General features: G+C 40.2%; 1 protein-coding gene and 1 long non-coding RNA gene across 4 annotated transcripts in view; one reads left to right on the plus strand and one right to left on the minus strand.

The window, feature by feature from the left end:
* Nucleotides 1-12,315, plus strand: part of LOC310703266 — a 125,987-nt gene extending 113,672 nt beyond the window's left edge. Inside the window, exon 5 of the long non-coding RNA XR_014524047.1 lies at nt 12,292-12,315. This is a non-coding gene — a long non-coding RNA (uncharacterized lncRNA). The remainder of the gene's footprint in view (nt 1-12,291) is intronic.
* A 2,719-nt stretch (nt 12,316-15,034) lies between these two features.
* The window catches only part of LRP1B (LDL receptor related protein 1B), a 742,760-nt gene continuing 739,244 nt past the window's right edge, over nt 15,035-18,550 (minus strand). For all 3 annotated transcript variants that reach the window (XM_083492761.1, XM_083492762.1, XM_083492763.1), the window contains one exon: nt 15,035-16,702. In XM_083492761.1, the coding sequence (XP_083348887.1) occupies nt 16,562-16,702 (141 nt within the window). In that variant the 3' untranslated portion in view covers nt 15,035-16,561. The remainder of the gene's footprint in view (nt 16,703-18,550) is intronic.

An 18,550-nucleotide genomic window follows, 5' to 3' on the forward strand; every position in this document is an offset into this window, starting at 1 on the left:
AAAGCCACTTTTCTTGCAGTTTGGGAAACGACAGGGAAATTCATTGAAAAGGGCCAGATGAACGTATGATTAATGGAAAGACATGGAGATATCCCACAGACAAATCAGACCAAAATGCTCAATAAAGACCAAGCCTAGTGTAATCTCTGGATATGCTTTCTACAAGCAAAACAGAATGAACGCACAATAAACATGTCACCCGAAGGAGCTCAGTTTTGCTTCTTGTATCAGCAACTGTGATAGCAAGTACTACCTTATTGCCCTCCACAAAATCAAAATAAGAGCCACACAGATCAAGCCTGAATACTTCATTCAGAAAACTCAAGTCTCATCTAGAGATCCTTGAATCATCCCTCTATCTTGAACCTTGTTTGATTGGCAACGTTGCTCCTTGTGGTGAACCAGAGAATGACTGACACCGTGCTCTTTGTCGGTACAGTGGTACCTCAGGTTAAGAACTTAATTCGTTCTGGAGGTCCGTTCTTAACCTGAAGACCACTTTAGCTAATGGGGCCTCCTGTTGCTGCTGCACGATTTCTGTTCTCATCCTGAAGCAAAGTTCTTAACTCGTGGTAATATTTCTGGGTTAGCGGAGTCTGTAACCTGAAGCGTCTGTAACCCGAGGTACCACTGTATTAATTTAGGCCCTGCCATGGGAGGAGGGGGAAATAGAAACCCGCTGAACTGCTTTGCTGACTCTTTTGCCTCTGTCTTCCTAACTAGCAGAGGTGCAGGAGAGAATGCAATTCTCTGCCAGGTGTTCTGGCTGCTAGTTTGCTTACCAGATGCAGGTGAGGTAATCACTAATTGATCTAGGAACAAGTGGCTCACTCCCTCTGCTGATCAAGTCCTTGGTACATTTGCCCTCAGTTCCAGTGGGTTAAGACAGCTTCCTAAAGGCAGCTTGTGGTCAAACAGAAGGTATAAAGGGGTCAAATTACTTCCTTCTAATCCACCTGCTAAGTACAGCCTAAGTGGAAGGGAGTCTGGATGACAGCCATAGAGGGAAATATCTCAGCCCTTGAGAAGGTAAATATCTTACACTGTAATTCCTGTGAAACTTTTTCACTCTATTACAGCTGCAATTAAAAGCTCCCCTCTTTAGCTCACTGTCTTCTAATGTGATGCGTTCTGGAGTAATTCAGGTTCTCCAAAGTTTGAATGCAAAAGGGATAGTACCTCACTAAAAGAATACTTATATTCTAGACTAAATATAGAGCAAAAAGTGATGATATTGAGGATAGGTGAACTTACCCTCCCCTACTTTCTCTTTCACCTCATTTTCTTCCTTTCACCAGTTCTATTTATGTGTTACTCATGTGTAGGGCATGAGTGTAAAGTTGGGCTGAACATTTTGCCCTTCTGTAATGTTGCATTTCCATAATACATAATTGTTCTTTGTTGTCACATGTGGATTGTGCTCACCTGTCAGCCATTTTTCTTTGTTGCATATATGGGAAAGTCACACATATTCCAAAGTTCCTCCCCAGTTCTCCTTAGACTACTTTAGGCATTACAAGCCTAATAACGGGTAACTGAAACAACTGCATATTTTTTTATTTTTTATTTATTATATGTGATCCTCAAGGCAGTGGCCTCAGAAGCACCATTCACACCGATGGTGCTTAATAATAATCATACTCAAAGCAACAATAATATGTTGTAATACAGCATAAGACCAATTTTATTGGGCCATTGGTTAACACTCCTGATTTTGGTGCTCCTGTTGTGTGACTTTTAGAAGTGGAACCTGCACCTCTCACATTGCCACGCTGTATCTCGCTGCAGCTCAGATTCCTGCACCTTGTAGTGAGGAAGGCACCCAACTTCCTCTTCCAGTTATTAAAGCAGAAGTGCAAAGAGTAGGCGTAGCTCTGGAAGCTGAGACCCACTAACGCAGTCACAGCCCGTCAGCTATTTCTTGCAACATGCTTGAAACTTTTCCTCTCTGAAATCTTGTCAGGGAACAAAAATAACAAGTTTATTGAGCCTTGTGGACTGCATTCATCTTGATGAGTCACACGCTGCTCCAGTCTGTGCTATTGCCACTTCTCTGTAATGTGCAATGCAGTCCTTAGAAGTAATACATGTTGGTTTCATGGGCACTTTATCGTTCTATGAGACCAAAGCAGAAATGACTGCCTGTGCCATTTTTTAAAATAGAATTTTGACACTTGCGTGGCTGGATCAGGCATTAAAAAAAAAAATCCACTGAATAAGTGGAGATCAAGCTTGGCAGTAAGTCATTTTCTTTTCTGAAATGAAGCAATAATTCTTCTTGGTCTTACCACTTGAAGTGTCGTGCAAAGTATTGCAGATACTAATGGGTTAAGCCAAACTAGGGTGGGGAAGCAATCACCCCATGCATACTTTTCTATGAAGTGCAGCTGGAAAGATGGCACAAAGAGAGCAGCTGAAGGCCGAAAACATGGTGCAATACATGAAATAGTAGGATGTTTGTTCTCACAGCAGTTTCTTGAAGCACTAGGCTGCAGGTAAGATAGATGTGTTGTAAAAGCAAATGAGAAAGATCAGAAGCTGGGGCTGCTGACCTCTGTGGTGGGTGGAGGAGGCCAAGCTGAGGAAGACTTAGCAAAAACAAGATTTCCAATAGCCTAAATCTTAGGGAATGACAGGTTGTTGGATTAAAGAAAGCCAAAACCACAAGAACACCCCCACCGAAGTCAATTAGTGAGCATATGTCCTCCTAGAGGTGAAGCAGTTTCACACAGAGTTTGTGAAATTACTAATAACATCAGAAGGCTAAGCCTGAAGAAATTAGTTCTTTTCTAGGTATGATTGCTCCTGTGCCAATTAATGCCTGAGGTCTTCTGACTGCAGGAGAGAGTGAGCGAGCTAGTATGTTGCATAGATTGTGCGGCAAAGTGTATTGACCCTTAATGAGGCCAAGTGTGTGGTCCAGAGTGAAGGGAGTTAGCAGCGCGTGAGAGGAACACATTATTGTCAAAGAGATATAATCAGATTATTGATCCGTGAAGTCAAGGAAGGGAAGGCAAAAAAAAAAAAAATGCAACAAAATTTGTTTCCAATGTTGGCACGATTAATTACTACTTAGGGTCAGGTTGGCTACAAGGCAAAGCAGTACTGTTTTGTGTATGTGGGAGAGGAACATATGCCCAGCTACTTCACTTGCTATTTCTGGCAGATCCTGCCAAAGAGACAAACTGTTAAAGAGATGGCTGGGAAGTACCGTGGTAGAAGTAGTCATTCATACTAACTAAATTCCAGGCTAGATTACTGTAACATTCTCCGCCTTTGAAGACAGCTCAGGCGCTTCAATTAGTTCAGAATGCAGCTGTGTTAATTGGAGCAAGCACATAACCCTTACTATATGATCTGCAATGATAACCATATTGTTTCAAAGTGCAGTTTTAATCACTAAAAATCCCAAACAATCTAGACCAGAGTGTCTTAAACATAACCTTCACCATATGGATGTGTCTGGCCTGGCCTCCAAGAACTGCCATGGAGGCTTTGCTCTAGTCCAGGCACAGGCAAACTCGGCCCTTCAGATGCTTTGGGACTACAATTCCCATCTTCCCTGACCACTGGTCCTGTTAGCTAGGGATGATGGGAGTTGTAGTCCCAAAACAGCTGGAGGGCTGAGTTTGCCTATGCCTGCTCTAGCCTTACCCCCATTCTCCGCTCAGTGGCACTGAGATGTTAACAATGTAATAAGTGCCCTGCTGGGTTACACCTAGCTGCACATAGAATAAGGTTTTGTTCTCACAATGGCCAGCCCAAAGCCATGAATGCAATAGCATTCTGCCTAATAATGCTCCATAGTAACTGGTATTCAAAGGCATACCACCATCACGGCTAGTCACTTTGGATAGCCTTATCGCTCATGAAATTTTCCAAACATTTCTTATGCTATCCCAGGTTGATAGTCAATTACTATATCTTGTGGCAGTGAGTTTTTGCAGTTTATCTATGTGCTTTGTGGAGAAGCGTATCCTGAATATGTCAGCATTCAGCTTCATTGGGTGACCGTAGATTCTAATATTTGGAACTAATAGACTTTAATTCCCATGGAAAATCTTTCCTTCCGGTTCCAAACTCCACTGGTCAGTCACAATGGAGCTTCCCATCTCTACCCTTCATTCTTAGTGACATATGTTTTGCTCTTGCAGACTTGCTTCCACTCTCAAAAGCACAGGGATTGGAGGGCTCTGCTAAAACGATTCCCTCTGATCATACATAAGACCCTTCCCCATATGCAAGTTTTCTGTAAGCAGGAGACGTGCATTTGCAAAGCTACTCCTCCTTGCCTCCCTCCCCCGGCTGTGCTGTTTTGCTAATACAATATGCTTAGATACAGCTTAACCATTAGTAGATGCTTGTATGTAGCATTTCTGAGATGTCCGGACCTGAAAATGCTTCAGAGGACCCTGGTTTGAATTGTGCGTTGTCATACAATTCCTTACAAGGCGCCCTGCCTCATCTCTCAGTTCAAATCTGATGCACATTCCTATACTTTTACGACTTGCCTAATATTCTAATACAGTCTAATCCATTTGCCTTCTGCAGTAAGTTTTTACTCTACATTTTTAAAAAACCAATATATACAGTAGATATAGTTCTCTGGGTAAATCCTTTTTTTTTCCTGCTCATGCTTAATGAACCTGGGAAAATGTGACGTGAAGTATGCATTCAAGATACATGACTAAAAGAACCTTATTCAGGCATCATAGTGCATGAATAGGTATGACTGCTCCAGAAATATTGTGAGATAATAAAACTCTCCAAAAAGAGAAACCCAGTCGTCATATATTTTGTAGAGTATTAGAATTGATCTTCTATAATTTTTAGGATTATTAAAGGATATTTCAAGAGTATTTATGTAAATGAATTGTTTACACATTGAAATGGACTGTAGTCAACAAACTTATAACATAATAACTGCTTTAGTCTTTAATGGGCTTTCAAGGCTCATTGGTGTTTTTGCTTAATGCAATACATGCCTATTGTCACCTGTCAGATTTTGAAATGTTTGGATTTTCAATTGCCTTAGCAGAGACCATGTCATTTTGGGTGGACTGTGCAAGCTAAATAATAGTTGTAATAGGTTGTCTAGTTGGCTAAAGGCCACCTACAATTTCCCAACTGCAAGTTCTCTCTGTCTCAAGAAATAGAAATGCAGGACAGTTTAATAAAGAGCTAGTCCCACATCACTACATGTCACCAAATTTCAGAACCATACTAGTTCCTTCAAAAACTTGCATAAGCATAATCAGAATATATATATTTTTAACAGTGCCAAGCTCTTGCTGCCAGCAAGCTTCAGGCAGTAAATTTATTGTTTACCAGAACTTTGCTATTGCTTTCAGTTGTCAACTGTGTTTAAAAGTGTTGTCTTCCCTCTCTGAATAATGAGAAGAAGAAAATACAGGGCTAGGGATTCTAGATAGACATGAATATGGAGCAGCCTAATTTCTACATGATATTCTCTCTTTCAAAACCCTGACCCCTGGAAGCCTGCACAAAATGTGTTAGAAAATAGAAAGGTTTATATAAAAAATATCCACAGGCAGAATCTTAAGTCTATAAAGGTGTGGGCTCCCACCCTCATGAGTACAAAAATCCAGAGAGCTGAAGTAACAATATTATCATGCAACACCTTTATACTTGTGAAGATAGAAAGATGCTTTATACTGAGCCAGATCACTGGTGCTGCTAATTCAATACTGTCTGCCATGACTGGCATGGCTGTCCGGGTTTCAGGTGGGGGTCTTCTTTGGCAGTCTTACTTTAATTTCTGACTTTTTCAAGAGAAGATTGTGCTGTTTTAAGTCTGTGACGTTTCCAGCTAGTGAAAAGGTGTACATGAATATAATTTTAGGTTTTGTTTTTAAAAAAACCTTACTTTCTTTAACATTGTACAATTATGATACAATGGTACCTTGGTTCTCAAACTTAATCCGTTCCGGGAGTCTGTTCAACTCCTGAAATCATTCAAAAACCAAGGTGCAGCTTCTGATTGGCTGTGGGAGCTTCCTGCAGTTGAGCGGAAGCTGCATCGGATGTTTGGCTTCCGAAAAACATTCGCACACTGGAACACTTACCTCCGGGTTTGCGTGTTTGGGAGCCAAAGCGTACACGTGCCAAGGCGTTCGATAACCAAGGTACAACTGTAGATTGTTGGGTTTTGTGTGGGGTTTTTTTTGTGTGTGTGTGTGTGTGTGTGTTTTTTTTTAATGATTGCATTTTTTATGGGATTTTAGATTTTTATACTTTGATACTGGAAAACAAGATGCAACAGAACTTGGCTTTGAGAACCAGCATTTTAGAATTGGCTCTAAAATACTTTGAGCAATTGCACAATTTTGCATCTATAAAGATATTGCGTCTTACATAATCTAGCTTTGGTGCTTTCTCGGTAGTTTGCATTGCTAGCAAGCCCCTGATTAAAAAATGAATGTCCAGGTTTTCTGTTGGAACTTGGCTTTGTTTCGCAGTACAAATTTTTATCTGAAATTTAATTTTATTATGCCTGTTCATTGAAATTAAATTGCTATTGGAGTGGCTCATCTTGGGAAAATACAAATGTAGCATTGATGCTCCTTGATCAGATTTCATGATGATGATCAAATACCTCAGTCACACACATTGTTATAACTCAGCCCTTGAAATGTTGTTAAGCGATGCTTTCCATTAGGTTCAAATTGATGATAGGCCATTATATATGAAAAAGATGCAACTTCTCATCCTAGCATCAAAATTCCTTGCTGACAACACAAAAACATCCAACCTCAGATTTTTTTATATATATAAAAAATCAAAAATAAATGAAACTGATTAACTTTTGAGTGCTACATAGACTACAGCTAATTAAAGAGGCTTCAGTGATGTTTGTGCAGATATGCATGCTTATTACATCTAAAACCTATTATTTCCAAGGCTGGGAGGGCAGCTTGCCTCAGTAGCGTAACTTGATAACAGCACAGTATTCTTAATTTGTTGACTGAAGATGGCCATTCCACAGCCATTCCTTCATAAACGTTTGGGGACCTAGGAAATTGTAATTTGTATTGCCCAGTTGTTAAAATCCCTATTTGAGGGCATGGTGCTTGAGGAGGTAGTAGCAGTTGCCCTCAATTTGTTTTTGAATGAAATAGAAAAGATCACCTAAATTAATTTAAGTCCAGGTTTAGTCTGGGTTTGGGCACTAAGACCCTAATGTATGAGCTTTGTTGAGGGGGGAGAGGTGGAGTGTGATTCTGTTAATTCTTCTTGATCTCTCCACAGCTTTTGATACCATAGTATCTTGCAAGATTAACTCTGTAGAATGGGAGTTAGGGACACTCATGAGTCCAATCAGCAGAAGCCTTGTGCAAGGTTTTTTACTTGCACAGTGGGGTTCCCCCTCATTTCCCCCCATGCCCCGTGAAACTGGCTTGCAGTGGTCAGAAGAATCCATGGAACAGTGCAGAACAGGGAGACAAGAGGGTGAAATGCTTGCCCTGATGAAACGATTACCTTAATGTGACGTTGGATTCCTCCCAGTGCTGCTTTCAGATAATAGCATGGGTGATTTTTGCTTGACTCCATTGCATTGTGCTGTAGAGTCCTGCAAAGTTCCATCTTATCCCCCATGCTGTTAAACATATGTACCACTTGGTGAGATCATCAGAGGTTTTGGAGTGTGGTGTTTTTCTCTATATATCATCTAAGTCAAGTGAGGCTGTGCAGGTGATAGGTTGCAGTCTGTGTAGATTACGACTGATTTTGTGTAGATTACAACTGTGCAGATAACAGTTTGTGTAGATTACCACTGTGTAGCTACAACTGAATTTGATGTGTCTTGGGTGAGGACAAACAAACTAAAGCCAAACAAAGCCAGATAAGATAGAGGTGCTGTTGGCAAATGGTTCCTTTGTCTGGGAATTAGGTGAGCAATCTGTTCTACATGGGGTTGCATTCCCCAAGCGAGCGCAAGTGTGTAGAGCTTTGGGGTTGGTTTGCCTCCTACCACAACTCCTGGACTGTGATGGTATTGCCGCTATGATGCATTCCCTGGTTAAACTCTTGATTTGATTACTCACATGTGTAGTATGTGGAACTGCCGTTGAAAACTATTTGGAAGCTTCAGTTCCTGCAGAATGCAATTGCAAGAACTTCAGCTGGCACAGCCCAATGGAATAATTTTACACATCGAATCTGAATGACGTACATTGGATGTCTATTGGCTTCTGAGCCTAATGCAAAGTGCCTCTTCTTCCAGGCTTAGTTAAACAGCCTGGGACCAAATACATGAAGGGATTATTGCCTTTCCTTCCTCTAACCTTAATCTTAGGATCTTCCAAGGGGGTTGGCTCTTCCCTTGCCCTGGGAAGTTTGTTACATGATAACAAGGGAGTCTTCTCTGTGGTGGCACCATATCTCTAGAATCCCTTTTCTATAGGAGTACAGTGGACAGTTGGGTTGCGAATGTGATCCATGTGGGAGGCACATTCGCAACCCACAGCGCTGCGTCTGTGCATGCGCGGGTTGCGATTTGGCGCTTCTGCGCAAAGCACGATTTAGCGCTTCTGTGCATGCAACCCATTCCGGTACTTCTGGGTTTTGGTGCGTCCGTAACCCGAAAAAACACAACCTGAAGCATCTGTAACCCAAGGTATGACTGTACTGTTAATACCAATGTCAACATTTATTTATTTATTCCTTTAATTTTATTGTATTTTATTTAGGTATTTTTCGTTTATTCATCCCTTTTATATTCCACATTGATATCTTTGGAGATGGATGGCAGCAAAGGGCTTTAAATATTTTAATAATTTGTACCCTGCCCATCTGACTGGGTTAAATATAACATGAATGATACTGGGGAAAATAGCTTCCTCTTCTATTAGTGGATGCCTTTGCTGGATCAAAAGCAATTCCACGACTGCAAGGGCACCAGTTGGTTCCACCTACTTTACTGCAGCACATTCAAATAAGCTACAAGGCCAGAAGATTGTTGCTGTCAGCCATTCACACTGAAATACACTGAACTGTAATTTGTATTTTACGTACAGTTCTTCACAAAGCATGACAATACTTTTGAACTGTCACTGAGTAACTAAGGGACTGCATTTGGCTCAGTCTCTCACTGTGTTCTAGTGACCTTGCATACTTAATCATAATTGAGAGTCAAGTGACTTTTATGGGACATGAATTTTAATTAGGCTTCACATTAACAGTGAAGGTACTTTGTCTAGAATTCCTCTGATTGTGATAATTAATTGGCTGTCAGGAGTCAGCCTCCTGTCTTCCAGAATCCGTTGAACAGCATATTTTCAAATATTTATGGAGATGTTTTAGTGTGTATCATAGAAAATTTCATTATCATTATAATTACGCTTGGAAATAGGACAGTTTTCTATTGTCAGATAAACCTTGGGAGATAACCCTTATATATACCCAGTTGAGCACTCAGCATGTGAGGGGTTCCTGCAGATACCAATTCATCAGTTGATCTGTTCTGCACAATATAGGAACCAGGCCTTTACTATGTACTATGGCCTTGCAGCACCTGCACTTTGGAATCCCCTCCTGTTAGACAGAAACTGGCTCTGTTGTCTTTTGGCATCTACTTAAGACCTCCTTCTTCCAACAAGCCCTTTCTCAGAAACAAAATCTGAGAATCCAAGGCAAATACTCAAAGGAGATACAGAGAGAGCATGCAGCTTTATTTGTCTCTTATTGGAGCCCAAGGCAGCTGGCTTTTCTCTGTCAAATTCCACTTACACACACGGCATGAAGCCATATGGTCAGTGCTCTCAGGGGGGTAGTAATATTTGGAGTCTAGCACCAACACACACATGAACCCATTCAAGAAATGTATTAAGAATAAAAGGCAAAAGAAAGAGGCAAAATGGAGCTTTTATAGAAAATAAAGAAAACAATTTAAGTCTACCCTATTGTAATTACTGAAGAGCAGGCTTCTGGTCTTGTGGATAACATTGCAGTGTTGATAGATGAAAGTTGAAGGACAAAGACTGTTGGCAACAGTAATCTTCTAAAGGCACCTTCCTGATGGCCTTTGACGGACAGCTGGCTCTTAACTAGCTACTCACAAGACAGTCATGCTCACCAGGAAGAGGTGCTTTAAATATTTGGACATTGGGAGGAGAGCTATTGCCTGGAGCTATTTCTCCTATCCTTTCTAGATGCAGCCCATTCCTCACTTAGTGTATTCAAGGGATATGTGTGTCTTCCATTATACATAATGGGAGATTAGGTAGACTGGGTAATCTTAACAGGACAGGCTGACAGTAGGGCATGGAGCCATGAGCTGGGGGGGTCCATATGGTTGACCATGCCTGTGGAGAAGGGGGAGTTAAGGGCTTCAGTGAGTTCTATAAAAATACTGTTCTGGGATGGTCTGTTCTGTTTTTCTGTCATGTTTTAAAGATTTCCCTCAGCTTTATGGTTGCCATACAACAAGGTAAAGGGTAAAGGGGACCCCGGACTATTAGGTCCAGTTGTGACTGACTCTGGGGTTGCGGCGCTCATCTCGCTTTATTGGCCGAGGGAGCCGGCGTACAGCTTCCGGGTCATGTGGCCAGCATGACTAAGTCGCTTCTGGCGAACCAGAGCAGCGCACGGAAATGCCGTTTACCTTCCCACCGGAGTGCTACCTATTTATCTACTTGCACTTCAATGTGCTTTTGAACTGCTAGGTTGGCAGGAGCAGGGACCGTCGTGGGGATTCAAACCGCGACCTTCTGATTAGCAAGCCCTAGGCTCTATGATTTAACCCATTGTGTCCCTGGTATTTTTTGGCTGTAGATAAATTGATCAGATCTGTATTGCAAACATCTCTGTCCATTTAGATTGTGCTTAGGTCAACTTTGAAGATAGAGTGTTTACTTTAAAAGTTAAAAATGACTGCATACAAAGATGCATTGAAAGAAACGAAAGAGCATAATGTAGGCTGTATTTTCAACCTGCTCCATAGGAAGGAGAGTGTTAATAGCCACATTAATTTTTACTTTTTCCTATGCATATCATTTTGTAACCTGTCTTGTCCTTTGTTACTGTTTTTAGTATGTTCTTCAATTTGGTGTACAGAAATTGCACCCTTTAAACTGTTTATTAAAAATGCAAATCCACCCTCTATAAAAGTAAAGTTTAAGAAAATTAGCCTCAGTTGATCAATTCTCAGCTGTTGAAGCACCATGGCAATCTCAGCAGAAAAGCCTCATGGTGTTGCTCTTTGTCTTTTAGGTTTGCTTTTTGTGGTGTGCTTTCATGCTCCTAAATAGTAATTCAAAGTTCATGAGGCAACAGTTTTATCCTGAGAGGAGCTTAGCCTTCTTTGGCAAGCTGAATTTCTTGTTTTCAGTCAGAGTGGATAGCATGTCCTTTATCGCAGCTGATCGCACAAACATGAAAGGTTGTGTCTGGTGCCTTGCAGGGTACTTTAGATTTCCTTATCATTATAAGTCACCTTACGCTGCCTTTCCCCCTTTTCTTCTAAGCCACTATATTCCAAGATGAAAGAAAGAGGCGATAGGAACTCAGAGCAACAAACTTTCATTCTAATCCTTCTATGGGAAGTGTTTAGTTCTCTTTTTCTTTCTCTTCCAAAGACTACTACATAATGCAGACACTGCTTACCTCTTTTCAGATATGTTGGAATATAAGAAAACAATGCTCTAACATGGCACTAATATGGCTTGCCTTCTTTTTATAGGCAATGGCCTTAACATGATCACTATCTTCCAATGTAGTTTTGAAATTCATGATGTTCTGTCACTTGTGTTATCTCAGGGTTTTTTTCATTCATCTTAACTATTTTCTCTTGATATATTCCACTTGCTCAAAGCTACTAGTGAAAAATGCTGGCAGAATTAAAAGAACAATGAAAGATTGAATCATAATAGAAATAGATCAGCAACTTTCTAACATGAACATTGGTGATAGTAATTTTTTAAAAATGGGCTTGAGGGGTGTTAGGATTTTGTTTAGTTGTCTAGTTTTATTTTGTTAGGCATTTATGGAAATCAATAAAAATACTTAGCAAAGTAAAAATAAAAAATCCTGAGCTTCTGGTTTCTTCTCATGTTATAAAAATGTATTTCAAAGAAGGCTACTTTTACATTGTAATTACTACAATTACACTCTATATTATTATACAGATTCTTGTTTTCTTCATAATGTCAGTGCAGTACTGGACATTTCTAGTACACTATCACTGGGCACAAATGTGTGTAATTTCAGACCTAATAAAAACTATCCCCTAATCATTTTTAAACTTTCCTCCCCTACCAATTGTCTTTACAGAGTAGAAGAAAACTCAGATAGGAGGAAATCAGTGGGTGAGGCAGCGCAATTTCGTAGATGCGAAAACCGGTAAGTACCCAAGCTTTCTCTGAGACTCTTCCATATTGTTTTGCAGTCCCCCCTTGACAATGCTTGGGGAAATGGGTTTGCTGATGTCACACATAATTTTGCCCTCAAATACCATGCCACCAAGTTCTTAATTTTTCTATCCACGTTTCTGATCTTAAACCAAAGGCAGGAATCGACTTCATTATAGAAGAGAGAGAGGATAAACTGTTACCTGTTTATCTGTGGGATCACCAAGTCTGAGCCCCCACTCTCACTCTCCCCACGCTCTGATAACTAAGTTATCTGTGTCTCATCTTCTTGCTTGGAGTCTGCATCACTGTGACTTGGTTCCATCTCTGCATCTCCAGAAAATAATTCCTGGGAGGGAGATATGTGTGTTTTTCCTACTAGTCTCTGGGTTTGAGAGGTTTGCATGCACTCAAATGGTGTTTTGCAACTGGTTTGTGGCTGTGAGTGTTCATGTTGATGCCTTAAGCAGGCTCCTAAACTTTTGTTTTTGAGTAAAGTACATCTGTTGAATATCTTCTTCTACTGCCGCTGTTAAAAGTACAGGAACTTGGTGCAGATAATAGGTTGCAACCATACTTGTTCCGCACAAGATGTACAATCTGAAAAACCTTTCTAGACTGCCTGGTTGGAGCAGGATTGTATACTGCCCAGTGAATTTTGGATGAAGGGCAGTATACAAATTTAATAAATAACAATAGTTGTCATTTTTAAAAAAAACCTTGGCTCTAAACCCAGGAGAAAATATGGGAAAATATGCATTGTGTTGGGTTGTTATGAGATAAAAAGAATGTATTATTACTATATGATTGATTACCTTGTGGTTACTAACATCCTATGCATTTTGCGCAGAAGTAGGATTCACTTTGAGTGTGCATAGGCTTGCAGTGCTCTGCCTCCCTTTCTTTCTGCCTCTGCCTACCATTATCTGCCCTACCCTTTGTCCTACTGGCCAGTGCTGGAAACAGAGCAGGAGCGCCAGCAGCTCTCTGGGAGGTTATTTAAAAGCACAGTAAGTGAGGGACGCGGGTGGCACTGTGGGTTAAACCACAGAGTCTAGGACTTGCTGATCAGAAGGTCGGCGGTTCGAATCCCCGCGACATTGTGAGCTCTCACTGCTCGGTCCCTGCTTCTGCCAACCTAGCAGTTTGAAAGCACGTCAGAGTGCAAGTAGATAAATAGGTACTGCTCCGGCGGGAAGGTAAACAGTGTTTCCATGTGCTGCTCTGGTTCGCCAGAAGTGGCTTAGTCATGCTGGCCATATGATGCGGAAGCTGTCTGCGGACAAACGTCGGCTCCCTCAGCCCATAGAGTGAAGTGAGTGCCGCAACCCCAGAGTTGGTCATGACGACCTAATGGTCAGGGGTACCTTTACCTTTAAGAGAGATTAGTTAAAATGTAGGCCACAGATTAGGAAGGATGAACAGGACCAAGTGGCTTCTAGGGTAGTTGAATAGCAGTGTCACAAGACTATGAGAAAAGCTAGCCTAGCATTCTGTTCTTACAGTACCTGTTCTTACAATACCAGCTGCCGATGGGATGGCTACAAGCAGAACCTGAGTGCGAAAGCACTCTCCTCACTTGTGACCCCCAGCAACTGGTATTCAGAGGTGTACTGTCTCCCAGCAATGAGGAAGAATTTAGTCAGCATAGCCAGCCTCAGCTAGGAGGCCCTGATAGCCTTATCACTCCTCTTTTCAAGCCATCCATGTTAGTGGCCATCATTATTTCTTGTCAGAGCAAATTTCATATAGTGTCAAGGTAGGTTTCCTTCAAAATTAGTGGACCTTCCCAAATGATGATAATTAACAAGAGTACCTGCTTGGCAAAATAATTGATGGACTTTGAGGAGCAAATTGGTAAAATTGTATGTATCAGCAAACCTACCATAACATTACGTTCAATGGGTCTTCTGTGAGTAGGACTTAATTGGCTTAATTGGCTATAGTCCACTGACTTGAACACTGAACATGTTTGTTTGTCACTGGTTGGACAGAGAATCCTGTGCATAAATAGATTTTTGTGCAGTATTCTTCAGACTGACCCAGAAACTAGAACCACGCGTACTAGCCATTTAAAAACATTTGAAATCTGCCGTTCATCATTCAGAAGGGCGAGTAGGGAGACTGGATTCAGCTTCCTCCCATGCAACTTTTTCACTGTCAACCATCTGACTAGTGAAATTTCAGCTTTTTAAAAAAGGCTTTGTCTTTGCAGATTGGTTACTTTGTCTGTCTTTCTCATGGATCAGAGCCACCATGTTTATTTACCAACTTTTACTCCTCTTAAACAGAAGAAGTAGAGTTTGACATTTTGTACAACTTTGTGTTGAGGGCAAACTATGACATAAAAATTGAAAGTTTGACATTTTGCTTCCCATGTTAAGTATAACGGATCTTTGTTTCTTGAGTTGACATTGCTCAAGAAATATGTTTTTGAATGTATTTACAAACTCCTCAACAGGGTAGTTAGAGTGTTAGAGTTTCATTTGAGTAAATAGAAGTCAACATTTTTGTGAAGTATGTAGGACTTCATTTTTTTAAAAAACATAGGCAAAATGACTTTTTTTAACCAAATGAAATATATTATTCTATTAAAAATAGTTTTAACCAATACTCAAAAAGGGTTGCGATATGTATAACATTGTTCAAGCACAACTGCACTAGTATTACATGAATCAAGTTCTTTTTAATAAAGGCCTCAACATGGCAAAGTTTAGAAATAGGTAGTATGCATGCACATAATACAACAAAATCTTTTATAAAACAGCTGTATATTTTTTTTTTGCAATGTTCGTACAAAGGGAAAAAAGAGCCACCACAAACATATTTAATCTGTTAGATTAATATCTCATGACAGCTAAAAAATCAGTAATGTGTAGCAGAAGAACAAAAGCCCCCACCCCCATTCTTTGTGTACAGGTGTGTGAAATCTTTTGTGCCTTTAAAGTTATGTATAAAATATTTCAAGGACTGTTTTTTTTCTTAACAACCTAGAGAAATTGCACTATGTATTTCTGTCACAATTAAAAAAAGGCAAATTGTATTGATTTTTCTTTTTTTTATTCTTCATAACAACATAAAATAAGCTAATACTGTACCAGAGAAAGTGCTGGAAACTCATTACATTGAACGCTTTCCACCCACTACTGAGAATGTGATTTTGAGGTTTGTTGAGGAAATTTTAAAAATAATCCACAGTAGCTTTTAAACAGATACAAAATGATGAAGACTGGCTTGATGTAATATTTTTAGGCAAGTATGGGTTCTCCCCACTCTTCCCTTTAAGAATTCTCTTATTGATGTGTGTGCTTATGGCTTTTTGCTCTCCTTACACCACGGGGGAATTCATCATACACAAATAATGCATATGGCTGAGTAAATAAATATATAATATGTGTGTAGGCGATGCCCTCTTGTGCTCCAGGTAAGCTACTGTATACAGGACTGCAGAATAGGCCTTAGCACACATCAATTAAGGTCATTCCACTTGCAAGTCGTATATCACTAAGTTCTATACGGTTTTACTAAATACGAAGGTTTTTTACATGGTATATATGTTTAGTATAGCTTGGACGACCACTGAATCTCCAAAACGGAAAAATCTGTGTTCATGCAGACCATTAGATGTTCTCTATAGTACTCATAACTTCTTGGCAACCTAAAGCTAACTGTAAAAGGAAGTTATGCTTTATTTGTGAAATTAGGTTTCCTAAAATTTTAACAATCTGAAGTGAATTTTTAATGGGCACAAAGAGAGTAGACCATCCATACTTCCACCATTTAAAAGATAAACAAATTCACACACTGTACTACAGCCTTCAGACCATATAATGGAAAAGTGCAGATATCATCTTCATTGATTAAGTAAAACCAAAGGAAAAGGCTCATACAAAATAGATTGCTCATATTCACACTACAAAGGATTTTTTTTAATTTGTAACAAATTCAATGTGTGTTATATCAGCAGCATTGTTGTAAATTTTACTGTAGTGCAGATTTTTTCCCCATAAAAATACCATACAAATGGTCAGTCAAGTCATCAGCAAAAGAAAAACCCAGAAAACCACCAACCAAACAGAAAAAAAAAATCCAGAGGTAATGCTGATGCTAAAACAATTATAATACTGTTGGTACATAGAAAAGTAATCATTATATTTTATACATTTATACAGTATACAAAAGGTTACAATGGATTATGCCACAGTCTCCCTTATGCCAATATCTATTTTCTTTGGAAGGAGTTCTTTCCTCTCATCAACACTGGCTAAGGAGTTTCGACAATTTTGCCCATCCATGTACAATTTTGCATACACTGGATTGGAGTAGTTTGTTGGCTGAAAAGAGATAAATATGTGATATTAAGAATAGCTCCAGCACAAAAATCAAGAAACCTCTCAATTTAATACATCATACAACGTGCACACATAGGAACAAATCGGGACATGATTATTCATTACCTTGGCTCACGCAAATAACAAAGAGTTGTTAAATAACTAATGGGACATGCTTTTAATACAACTGATGACATGCAACATGAGGGGAAACAGTGCTTTTTCTCAGGGGGGTACTCAAGAGTACGCAGTACCGGCTCTTCTTTTTGTTAAAAAGTGTGGCACTTACTGTAACAACTTCATGGTGAGTACCGACGCCTATTTTTCAAGGGGAAAAAAACACTGGAAATATGGGAAGGGAACATATGAAAACTATGCCAATTCATTTCTCAGTTTCTTATATTTTCATATGATCCTGTTATGGAGAATATGAATAGCAGTTACCCTTGGAATGACCACAACTCTCAAGGGATACTACTGCAGAAATGCTTACAAACTTCATAGTAGGTTAGGATACCTGCTCTTCAGCGCAGCTGCCACCGCAATATTTTGATTTAAAAGTTAGTAAAGGGCAGGGTGCCTTAGTGACAATAATGGGTGCCTCTCCAGCCGGGACGTTGATCTAAGTCAATGAATAGTGTTTTAAAAGACTGCTTTCTTACTGTGTACAGACACAAATATTCACATGTGTGCAGTCCATTTGGATACATGTTCCACAGGCACATGAAGTGACTCTCAAGTTCTCCACTTGTATGAGGACAGCTGATGGAGAAACTCATACATGTTGTGCTTGTGCATGGAAGGTGTAGGAGAAGTTTCAAAGGGCAACTAGATCAGACTTAAATAAACTCTTTTCCTAAGTTCTAAATATCCTACTCATACACTTCAATATTTCACTTGGTAATTGTACTGAATATAAAAGCAACCACAACATTCAGACCACCTCGACATTGAGCCCATAGGACAGATCTAGTCATTAGACTTTGTTATGGTTTAATTATGAGCATTTTTGCAAGATGCCTTTTTTCTATAGTAATGTCTTTATAGCTTCTGTATCATTTTATTTACAAAAAAAGAATATGCTTGAAGCATGCATGAAAATATTAGATAATTTTCATCATTAGGATATAGTTAAAGGACCATAGGGACACGGGTGGCACTGTGGGTAAAACCTCAGTGCCTAGGGCTTGCCGATTGCATGGTCGGCGGTTCGAATCCCCGCAGCGGGGTGAGCCCCTGTCTTTCGGTCCCAGCTCCTGCCCACCTAGCAGTTCAAAAGCACCCTTAAGTGCAAGTAGATAAATAGGGACCGCTTTATAGCGGGAAGGTAAACGGCGTTTCCGTGTGCTGCGCTGGTGCTGGCTCGCCAGAGCAGCTTCGTCACGCTGGCCACGTGACCCGGAAGTGTCTCCGGACAGCGCTGGCCCCCGGCCTCTTAAGTGAGATGGGCGCACAACCCTAGAGTTGGACACGACTGGCCCGTATGGGCAGGGGTACCTTTACCTTTACCTAAAGGAAAGTTCTGGATATTATTAAGGCTGCAACCTTATGCATACCTAATTGATACTAGACTTAGTAGAATTATTGTTGAGTAAACACACATAGCATTGGGCTGAATGTTGTGTGATATAACCATAGCCTATGCAATTGGCTTGAGCTCCATTTTTCATGGCCAGATAAGCTCACAATTAAAGCCCTATAAAAGCCCAGTGAATGGGTCTGTCCAGTCTGTTTGTCTCATGCTGTATATTGTAAAAAGAAAAAGAAAAAAAGTGATTGCCAGCTCTACAACATCCTATGAACGTTTTGGTGCAATACATGCAAAATGATATCCAGTTGCAGAAACCACAT

Source organism: Podarcis liolepis (genome assembly GCF_965112155.1).
Source record: "Podarcis liolepis genome assembly, chromosome: 1".
Taxonomy (NCBI): Eukaryota; Metazoa; Chordata; class Lepidosauria; order Squamata; family Lacertidae; genus Podarcis; species Podarcis liolepis.